The 11,181-nt window shown below is 38.7% G+C and overlaps 2 protein-coding genes across 2 annotated transcripts in view; one reads left to right on the plus strand and one right to left on the minus strand.

Annotated features, from left to right (window-relative positions):
- The window catches only part of LOC110050751 (uncharacterized), a 6,878-nt gene extending 1,639 nt beyond the window's left edge, over nt 1-5,239 (minus strand). The window contains exons 1-6 of the mRNA XM_020756696.2: nt 4,891-5,239; nt 3,732-3,917; nt 3,044-3,209; nt 1,980-2,050; nt 587-708; nt 175-262 (exon numbers count right to left, since the gene is read on the minus strand). Coding sequence (XP_020612355.2) covers nt 175-262; nt 587-708; nt 1,980-2,050; nt 3,044-3,209; nt 3,732-3,917; nt 4,891-5,172 — 915 coding nt within the window. The 5' untranslated portion in view covers nt 5,173-5,239. The remainder of the gene's footprint in view (nt 1-174; nt 263-586; nt 709-1,979; nt 2,051-3,043; nt 3,210-3,731; nt 3,918-4,890) is intronic.
- A 134-nt stretch (nt 5,240-5,373) lies between these two features.
- Nucleotides 5,374-10,707, plus strand: LOC110050753 (uncharacterized). Its single transcript, XM_020756698.2, has 4 exons — nt 5,374-5,897; nt 6,513-6,623; nt 7,080-7,220; nt 7,492-10,707. Exons 1-4 carry the CDS (start codon nt 5,374-5,376, stop codon nt 7,907-7,909), a joined length of 1,194 nt encoding a protein of 397 aa, XP_020612357.1. The 3' UTR covers nt 7,910-10,707.
- Nucleotides 10,708-11,181: the final 474 nt, after the last annotated feature.

Genomic DNA, 11,181 nt, shown 5'->3' on the forward strand with positions numbered 1-11,181 from the left:
AACTAGGTATTCGAGAAAGGGGTATGGGTGTGTATTTTAGAGGGGATATAGGAACATAGATTGCGTTTCTCTCGTCCACTAACTTTCTCCCTCACTCGTCTTTACTCACAGAGGGTACAGAATTTGAGCGTGGAAAAATCAGCAGGCCATATTGGATCGCTGGTTATTTCCTACCTGGTCCTCATGATCTGTTCCCCACATAAAATAGATTGGTCCTCTTATTGAACTCTGTAATTCAGACGAACGTAAACGTTCTCCCCAACTATGGAAGGAAAAAAAAAAAAGAAAAGAAAAACAGTCGCTTGTTGGCTCTTTCCCTGCCTTCATGCATTTTTTTTGACACCATGCAAAATGGATGTTATTCACCTCACCTGTCAAGACAAGCTAATTATGATATCGGGTTTATAGCATGAAATAAGCTGAAGTCAAATGTAGTTTGTTTACTGACTATGAGCTATATTTGGGTTTGAAAAACAAATAATTTGTAAGTCTGATCAATGAAAGAGAAAATGAAAGTGAAGGAAATTTAAAAGCCAAATTGATCCTTCTGATCTCAACCGAACATACAATAACATGATTTATATACCTCTTTATCTCCTGTTCACCCAAAACACGATGTTTGCCAATTCTTCGATGCACACGGATATAAGCAAAGTCACATGACCCAAGCACCATGACAATCGGTACTGTTCCACCACCACCTGAATCCTGCAAAAGGAACAAACCTCAAACTGCAAGCTTGTTCACAAGTCTACTGACAAGAAAAGTGTTATGTAAAACATTCCTTGCTTAAGGAAACTGGTTAAAATTGGCTGTTCAATGTTGAAACAATAAAGTGGTTATAAGTTAATAAAGATGGTGAATTTTAAGCTCGGTAATGAAATGTGAAGGTGAATTAATCAACTTGACACGAGCGTGGGACAAAGAAACATTCTGAGTCCCCAACAGGAATCGAACCCATGACCTCCCGAACACCGGGCGGGCGCTCTATCCACTGAGCTACGAGAACTCATGGAGAGCAAGGTCATTTAACTGAGTTCATATATGATAGGTGTCCTGCATATTGCTAGGATCAACCCTATCGAATTCATCATGAGTAGTGATAAGTTAATAAAGATGGTGAATTTTAAGCTCGGTAATGAAATGTGAAGGTGAATTAATCAACTTGACACGAGCGTGGGACAAAGAAAAATTCTGAGTCCCCGACAGGAATCGAACCCATGACCTCCCGAACACCGGGCGGGCGCTCTATCCACTGAGCTACGAGAACTCATGGAGAGCAAGGTCATTTAAATGAGTTCATATATGATAGGTGTCCTGCATACTACTAGGATCAACGCTATCGAATTCATCATGAGTAGTGACAAGTTAATAAAGATGGTGAATTTTAAGCTCGGTAATGAAATGTGAAGGTGAATTAATCAACTTGACATGAGCGTGGGACTCAGAATTTTTCTTTGTCCCACGCTCGTGTCAAGTTGATTAATTCACCTTCACAATAAAGTGGTTGTTTCTAAAACCATCCACTTTAGGCAAATAACCTTAAAACTGTGTGTAGTATATACATGTAAAGGATAATGCCACTAATTGCTAATACAGACATGTTCTGTGCATCACAGGCCAGTAGTCAATTTAATCAGGATTAAAAAAAACTAACAAAAATACAAACTGCATTGTTCACTGGCTGACACCGCCCATACACACCTGTAAATGCTTCAGCCTAAGTAACAAAAGTTGAAGATCCAAAATGGAAACGGGTATGCCATTTGATTCTTATCAATATGGCCAGGCAGTTGAGCTTGAGTCTACTGTAAAGCAACTCCAACTAGACAGAATACAAACCTACCACCTGTGGATTTCAAATCCTTCACCCTAAACACTTGGCTCCTTGCACTTTTTGGGCGTTCACAGGTATCAAAGATCAACTGTACATGTATCTGATTTTTATTGCTTGATAACTAGTTAATAACAGACAGTACCTTTTGATGGTCTGCAGAGTTACTCTTGTCAACATACAATTCACTTTGTAGTTCATCAGCAACCACCAGACCTTTATAAAACAACAATAAAATACATGTTGTTACCCACACCTTGGGATTTGCATTACCAATGTGAGACTATGAATCTTATAGATTTTGTAAGTTCTACAGCTGATTCATTTGTGGCTTTCCCACAAGGTGAAGCAAGTCTTCTGTGACTTTTATTAACAATCGATAGGTTTTATTTATATCAAGAGTAGAATTCTCCATACATATTTTTTCCCCTTTCCAAATGGTTTTTCCGGGGGGGGGGGGGGGGGAAGGGAGGAGGAGGAGTTTGGTACCTCTTAGGGCATTCAGCCTCAAAAGGTCCTCTGCAGGGGCTTTTGTGCTACCTTTTGGGGTACTGAGCTGAAAAAAAAATGACAGGAGATATGGTCTTGTTTTAGAATTGCTGCCTCTTGGGAGTGAAAAAATTTCAAGCCACACCCACACAACAGGATCTTGGTACCTCTTAGGGATTTTCCTACGAGTTTTCCCTAGATCCTGCCACCATTATAGAAGTTTTAAACAGATGCCATAACACTTAAATTTCTTTCAATTGTATTGCTAAATGTCTCCTATTTGTAACGTTTCAGGGAATCATCAGTCAAGTTACAGTGTAAGAAATAGTGTAACAAAATTACCATGATATAGATCTACTTTTGTTGCAGCTCAATTAAGTTGTGGGTTGGGGATTGGGTATTTACAAACACAATACAATTCCTGACCATGACGTGCTACTTTCTTACATCCTATTTACCCTAATAACACTAGATTTAAATCAAAGGAGCCAGGTCACATCACATAGAGAGAACTGATGACTAATACTCCCAGAACTCTCTTAAAACCCCAAAATGACAAAAAATGTAAGGCAAAATCATGCCATTACCGTACATGCACCCAAAACTGCACCCCTAGGTTTTCAAGCTGGTTCAAGTTCTTTGTAATGTATTGCTATCAGACAAGACACTTTTCTCTCACAGTTCCTCTCTCCTCGCAGGGGTGTAAAAGGGTATACCCACCGATATTATGCTGTTTCAGCCAGTCTAAGGACACAGGCAGGTTTTCTGCTGAAAACCAAACTCGGGAGCGAAACTCTACAGCCATAGGATAACGGACATCAAGAAATTTCCTACATTCTATTATGTGCTTCTTGTTCACATCAGTGGGGTGAAAACCTAGGTGGAACTAAAGAAACATATACAAACTGTTGTTATCAACAAGGCAATCAGTCAAAATCAAATTACAAACATTTTCCATTCAAAAAACAACAGTTTTTTCACTTTCAGAAAATACATTTTATTTTTATAATATTTTTTTTATTTGGTGTCTTCTCTGTATCTTATTTCAAAGCTTTTTTTAGAATCTTACATTCAATGAAATGTATATATTTTTTAGATGTGACTGGTCCTGAATACCAGCCAACAAGGTGAATGTTTCACAACCTGAGGCTTGAAATACAGCCTTATGTACTTGCTAGCATGAGAATAGATAATGATGTTGGACAGAAAAAAAGACAAATTTTGCATAATAGTAACATTTTTCATCTGTTAAAAAAACAAACAAGGTGTTGGGCTTAGCTGATATAATATGTAAAAGATGCATATTAGTGGTTAATTATCAGTTAAGTTTCAAATATAGGAGAAACGTAATACCAAGGAAGGATAATGGACCTCTTGGCTTACTTCATAAACACTGTTAAGGTTCTACCTGGAAAACCACAACTCCCAACTTGTTCTTCTGATAAGCTGGGAGAAGTGCAGAATTATATCTGTCCCAGAGTTTCTGTTTTTGCACTTCTGTCAGTTCCTCCCATGTGATTGATGTTTGTCCATTTAGGATGCTTGCGGGCAGCTCGTCTCTAACAACATGTGGTAGTGCTGATAGAGAGATTGACTAAAATATCAAACAGTTAAATAAGCATCAGTGATATGACGCCATATTCACAGAAGCCCCCGTTGGGTTTTCATAGGAAGTTAGAACTCCTTGGTAATATAAGGAATGCGTATGAGCAAGTACAAAAACTCTAAACTATTTTTTACTGAAATAGTTTTGAAATTTGTTTAAACTTTCACATGACCAGAGAATAAGTTCACTTTATGGGTCAGACATAACACAGTAAATTGATATACCAGTTACTGGTATTAATATAATTGGTAATAATTACTGATGTTTATTGAAGTTATCAAAGTACAGTAGACAACTGTTAGAGTCTTCAATCTAAAATGTCCATATCAAATGTTGATATTATGGATAATAACTAATTAAAAAACATCCCTTCATGCCTTATCCCAAAGTGCCTTGTTGAATTTTCACACAGGACAGGAAATTATGCAGAGAGGGTCCGCAAAGAAAATATACTCATGCCATGATCAGAGTTGCAGTACGCAAACTCCACCCATACTCCATAGTGAGTGAGTCTTGGATATCTGTGGGAGAGGAGGAGGGGTGTTTATGACATTTTACCAAAATGTGAAGGAGTATTTTCATCAACATCAAAACTCCACCCGTACCCCCATGGTGAGTCTTGGATATCTGTGGGAGAGGAGAAAGGATGTTTATGGCATTTTAACAAAATCTGATGGAGCATTTTCTTCAAAATTAGCTTTGGAATGTGTTTCCTGGCAAAGCCTCAAATTTTCCAGGGCGATATGTGGTTACATTATCTTTAATTTTATTTTGTTAAAGCGCTATTTGTTAATTTAAAATCTCAATAGAAACGGGGGTGTGTGTGGACATAAATGAAGTAATAGATGGTTCATTACTTCATTTAGTGGACTGTCCATATAAGAATGTCGCGCATTAATCCTGTCCAATTTCGTTTCTAATTAGATTTACTCCAGAATAATTGTTGTTAATTAAGTCTTACTTTTCTTGTAAAGAATCCAAAAGCTTTGAAATGGAACTTGAAACCAGCAGGAACACACTTGAGCCATTTTTCCACAACAGCCGGGCTGGGAATCGCATAGTTGCTCGTGTCGCACTCCACGCAAGGAAAGACCCTCGAATAATGCAGCAAACGATCCTCTGTTGTCTTCACAGAGCCTGGATAGAACCTTCCACACTTGACAATGGATGAATCCGACCATCCACAAGTTCCCTGGAGAACTTTTCCCACGAGATCACCTGCAGAACCACTTTTCCCCGTCATTTTCTTATGGCTGGTACTTAGTCTCTCCGTTGTGTGTCTTACCTATGGAGACTGAGAATAGGAACATCTCTGTTTTCAATATGGCGGCAGAGTCTGGAGTCTGGAGAATTTCATTCCATTCAATACTGCAGTGAATTTAGCCTTAAGTCGTAAAATCCTTTAGGAGAAATACATGGAGCGCTAATATCTCATTATCTCTTCATGTCGTCTTGGGCTGGATTCACCGACGAAGAGCTTTGTCGCTTAAGACAAAATTCGAGTGAAGACGTCGATGCAGAAGGGAAAATCTCGGGAAGCCGCAAAAAAGCAGCCATAAACATTCCTAAAAGACAGCGACCCCGGGAAAAAATACGAACTAGAGCCCCTTCCACAGAGCTGAAAGAATCGGATAAACAAGAAGGAGATGAAGACCAAGGGCTGAGAGATCGTACTCCTACAGGGCAACGAAATTCACGTGCTAGTACAAACAACGTTGGCCATGGCCGTTCAACTGCACGACTTGATTCAAGAGAGGAAGAGCAGGAAAATTCCTCTCCAGAATGCGAAAGACGAGGAAAAAGCATTAAGAAGACCATGGAAGAAATTACAATGTCTGAAGAAGCTCCGCCAAAAACAAGGCCCATAAAGAAGAAAGATGATGGTGATCGTGAACACGCTTTGCAGTTGGCCGATAGTGAGAAAGAGCCAAAAAGCGATCTACCGGAAATAATCGACGAGAGTGACAAGTAAGAACCTTTGGGGTTAGCATTTGTTAAATTTTTATACCAAAAGATAGATATTTTATTTCTGTTATATACGTTACATTCACGGTTTTTGTGCATAGAATTAAATTTTGCATTCCACACAGACATAATCTGGTATCCTGGCGACATGTAAACTAAAATCACACATCCGTTTTGAATGAGATACTTTCAGGTTATTTATAGCTTGCGAATTATATAAAAGTACATTTGAATAAAACGCACTTTAATAAAATAAATAAAATACACTCGAACATGGAGATTGATTTATAATGCACAAAAAACGATTTTCTGTATCCCAACAGCAACACGAGAGGTAAAATGGAGTGAATTTTCGAAAGCTTTTTTGAGTTTGTTTCCTGTACCTCAGAAGAAATCATTATTTATCCCATATAAATGCTTTAAGTATTTCCAGGTGTAAACTCTTTACCTGGTCAATTTAATTGATAAAAGTGTGGAAACATACCAACAGGAAACATAATTCTCCTAAAGTTGCATGGAAAATGTATGAAAAACAACTCAATGATTTTGATACTGATAGGTATGTTTCCTAAACATATGAATAGTACCCTCATAGGAGCTTGTGTGATTATTTTATAGAATACAAGCAATAGAATTGTCAGCATTGGAGAAGATGCAAGAAAAACAAAAGCAGATAGAACAAGAAAATAAAAGGAAGAAAGCAGCTCTTCAAGAAACCATAAAGCAAAGGTATTAGTATTGCTTTAGATAAGGTGATGCATGGGAAGGATTAGAAGAATGTGTGCAAAAATGTAAAGCAGAGATGGGTGTGTGCAATATTTTATTTATCAATTTATTTATAATCCTGGATTTGATTCAACATACAATTCAACTTTTCAAGGTCTTCACGCACTTATAATCTACCGGTAGATTAGGTTATTACTGCTTGATTTCCAAATGTTGAAAGTACTTGGTATTGTGTGACAGTCATGTGTGCTACAAGTAGGAACTTCACTGGCTGAAATCTTACGTAACATCCTGTACATACAACCACCTCCTCCCTGATTTTACCCACTGTTACCATGGAGATTTGGGAACCCTTTTATTAGGCAATTCCATACTTTTACACCTGAAATGCCACAAACGCTAGCTATATCTACTGCTCTAGGATCTTGTACTAATTACTCACAACTTTCCCAACTTTAGATACAAGAGAACCCAGGCAGAAGCACACACTCTTTCTCTAGTTCAAAAAGAGTTGAGCCACCTGGACAGCCTGCTCTCTGCTGACGTGGCAATTCTAAGAGACAAGATAGAAGAGAGCAGCAGGGAATACCTCAATGCACAGTAAGTATAATATATTTAAGGAGAATCTGGAATAAGTGGTTCATTAAGTGCTGGCCAGGTTCAATATGGTGTGTTCTTTGGCAAAATACTTCCAATGTATCCCTCTCGACCCAGGAGTATACATGTGTACTGGCAAACTGTCCAGGGAACCAGCGATTGACAAGCATGCAATCCAGGGGAAAGTTAATTCATGGCACAGAAACCTGGATAAGCTCTGTACATCTTACCTTTTAAATGTAGGTTCTCAATGCTGCCATAATTTTGTTTGCAGAAAAAGGTACGAAAGAGCTGAAAAAGAATTTGTTGAGGCAAAGATGGATTTACACAAGAAAACAGAAAAGAAGGATCTGCTCACAGAACACCTTTATACGATAATCAGAGAAAACGAACTGAGAAAGGCAAAGAAACTAGAAGAACTTATGGCAAAGCTTAATGTCGCTACTGATGAAACATTGTCTGAAGACAAGACTGCTGTCCTTGAGGCCGGCAGTGATGAATCCGGCATAGTACAAAATTCAGATATTTCTGTACCACAGGAAGAGAAAGTGAATTGTGAGTTAAAACCAGAATCAAACAATTCTCCAGTTAATACTACGGGAGAAACAGCCGCTATTGATGAATCCAAAGTTGATGTGAAAGCAGAGACTATGCCGGTGTCAGCGGAGCAGGAAGTCGGTGTCACAGCTTGACATAGGCATGGCTCTTGCTATCATCCTCTTGATATTGGGCAAAAAAGGGGCGTTGGATCTAATTTTTCCTGGAGTTCAGTTCTGTAGACCACCTCAGAAGTTTTTTTCAGTTCTCGAAAAAGCGCTCTTGACTTGGGTAAGGTTTACCGTATCTATATGAAATGTCAACATTTCAGATCCAGGTAACAGGTAGCTGCAGTTAATGGTGTATCATCTTGAAAATCTACTAAGTTTGATATCTTCACCAAGTAGTTCTTAGGGTCGTTGACTTTCTTTTTTCATCTTCTTTTTGTAGTGCACTGGATATACGGGACATACTTTTATTGTTTGTTTTTGTTTTATCAAGTACCTTTTTCTGTTCAAGCAGAATAATTATCGAGAATTTGAAACAACTGTGAGTTGATCCCGTGACGTCTTCGAATTCACGCGTAATAAAGGAGGAAGAAACGAAAGGATGAAAATTATTATTTATTATCGCTCGTAATATGTTACGGCGCAAAAACAGAAACATCTTTGGACGATAATTCTGTCCTATTTCCTAACCCTGACTATACAGTAGTTTTTGTGTCTTAGAAATACCGTATTGAATTCTTCAACTGAACACTTTTCAGCTAAAAGAAAGCGGCTCGTTGGGACGTAGTTTTTTACCATCCCCTTATAGTACGATTTTTGACAAGTTCACATGGAAAAATAATACAGTTGCATAGTATAATAGTGTAGTTTTGACAAGTTTACTATTTACAAAGTAACAAACGAGAAGCCTCGATTTTTAACGTGATGTTGGGGTTGCTGTATGAACCCTCCATTGTTACAGGCAGGGTCTAAGCCAGTTACGGTTTTGTACTTATTTTTGCAGATAGAAAACAAAGATAGAATAACATATACATTCAAATTTCAAGGCTTCCTTTAACTTGAAGGTAGTGTTCTACATCGAAAATAAATGGTGTGAGTAATAGTTTGTGATACTGAAGAGAGGGTCAGGCAAAAGTCACTCTCACTGATTTTTGGTTGACTTCTAGAGGAACGCATTACGGAGGCAATAACCTGTGGCAAGGAAAAGCCAACGCCCGTCTTACCTGGTGACCAATATGTGTCCAGTTTCAATTTTCAATTCGTGGAGTTCGCATTCCTTTTACTTGGAATTCAGTTAGTTTAGTGGTTTAACTACATTAAATTCAGAAGCCAAAAGAAACTACAAATGTGGTATTTTAACGATAAACGACCATGGGGTTTATTTATTGCTTGGCCCGGTGGATTCGACGTTTCTTCGCTCATTGACTCCTGCAATTTATTTGAACCTAGCTTCTCCACACTACGTCGGAGAATTTGAAAACGCAGCTTTATTTCTACGGTTAGGCCTACCGTCTGCACTAATCCGTCACGAAAACGGAGCTTTTCGAAAACGTTCTTCAAACTGGAGAAAAGGCAAACATTGCGATTTAGCGTGGAAGGAAAACGTTTTGAAGTTTACCGGAGCTTTTGGAAAACGACGTCGCGAAAATCGTGTGATTTACCTGCCCGAGTTTTTCTTAAAAGACCGCTGATTGACGCGTTTTCAAATTTCTCTGGCGTGGTGTGGCGTACCGTAGTGTGGGTTTTTGTTCATTATCTTGGTTCTCTTGCGTTCTGAGACAATCAGGCCCAAGTTTGCGGGTTTCATGTGAAGCACTGCGATATTTTTCCGAACACAAATATTTGCAAGCTCTTAGGGACCGTTCATTTTTTATGAGGGAGGGGGGGCTGGTGGGATTTGGGAAGCACCATTTAAAAATCGCATGACCCCCCTCAGCTTACCAATTTTTTCACATGGCCCCCCCTTTATAGCTTTCATTTTTTGGGATGACCCCCCCAAAAAACAAAATTGAACAAACAACATTTAGATTTCAACTTTTTTAATATTTCTCTATTATCCCCCTACTTCACGTTATTGTGCTCACTATGAAGACAATATTTACAATCCCTATACGACAGAGAGCTGTTGTTTAAAAAACAAATCAAAAGAAAGAGAAGTCAATTTCGGATCTCCTAGTTATGGCTCGCCCTGAGCGTGTGGCATTTGGCCTCTCATTGGCATCTTCCTCATCTGAATTGATGAATGCAAGAATGACGTCATTTGAGTCCTCTTCTCCCCCAGAGTCAATGGCGTCACTGTCATACTCATCATTGTCACTTTCATCCGTTTCACTGCTGTCAGCACTTGCCCTGTTGTCATTTTATGTCAATGTCCTGGCATTTCTCAGTGTTGGTTGGCCAGCTCTGAGAGGCCTCTTCTGCTGCAAGCATGAATGTCTTACAATTGCCTTTACTTTCTCACTCTTGCTGCTTTTTAAATGCGCAAAATTCCAAAATGCGCAATAATGGCGAAAGCGACGAGTCGTTTAAGAAAAGGTTTACAGCTGAATGATCCCGGCAGTTTGACATCTTACAAGCAAAAGAAGCAATCTTCCTAAGTGCGGATGGCTGTTCAGAAAGGGCGGGTGAGTTTTCCGTGCCAGGGTACCAGTTGAAGCCCAGTGATGGAAGAAAACTGAACTTTTCCATCAAAGAGCTCAGAGCAATTGTGGAAAAGTTGAATGTCATATTGAAAGATGTAAAGGAACACGATTCCACACTCTTTCAGTCCAATGGGCTTGCTTTAAAGCAGGGCGAAGAATTTGCCCACAGTTTTAATGTAAAACAGATCAAATGTATAGAAGCTAAGTTGACGAAGGTCACGTTGGACATGGAAGCACTAGAAAATAAGAAGAGCAATTATAACAGCATATTCAAGGGCACACTCAAACAGCACATCAACAAAAGGAGAAGGAAAAAAGAAAACCGCAGAAAGTCAAATGAAAGAAAGAGGAAGCGGACTGAAAACAACGTCCAACGAGTTTATGGAATCTGTGTTGGAAACCCGCTAGGAAATGATCTTCCACAATGCCTTGTGTACCCTCCTAGAACGGCCGTCCCGGAAGAGTGTATTAAAGTTGAGGATGTTGCCACGTCGTTATTTAGAAGAGATGGGCCATACATTGCACAGCTCTCACTGGAAAAGTTGAAAATTTACATGGACATGTCAATTTTAATTTACAGCATGTAAATATTGATTTACATTCTTTGTAAATTACAATTTACATGTTAGGGTTTTGTAAAATAAATTTACAGGAAATTTACAGCTTTTAGTACAGCATGTAAATGTTGTGTAAATAGTGATTTACATTGTCTTTGTCGACAATGATCATTTGAAGAACATGTAAAAACCTGTAAAATATTTTACGCACTTTTACAGT

The sequence above is a fragment of the Orbicella faveolata genome, unplaced genomic scaffold (assembly GCF_042242905.1).
Source record: "Orbicella faveolata isolate gen_17 unplaced genomic scaffold, um_ofav_v1 contig_36, whole genome shotgun sequence".
Classification (NCBI taxonomy): domain Eukaryota; kingdom Metazoa; phylum Cnidaria; class Anthozoa; order Scleractinia; family Merulinidae; genus Orbicella; species Orbicella faveolata.

Bases quoted from the DNA above. Each gene is read 5' to 3' on its own strand.
- LOC110050753 (XM_020756698.2), top strand. From the start codon at position 5,374: ATGTCGTCTTGGGCTGGATTCACCGACGAAGAGCTTTGTCGCTTAAGA. The intron at 5,898-6,512 runs GTAAGAACCTTT...ATTATTTTATAG, and splicing joins ATAATCGACGAGAGTGACAA to AATACAAGCAATAGAATTGT. The intron at 7,221-7,491 runs GTAAGTATAATA...TTTTGTTTGCAG, and splicing joins AGGGAATACCTCAATGCACA to AAAAAGGTACGAAAGAGCTG.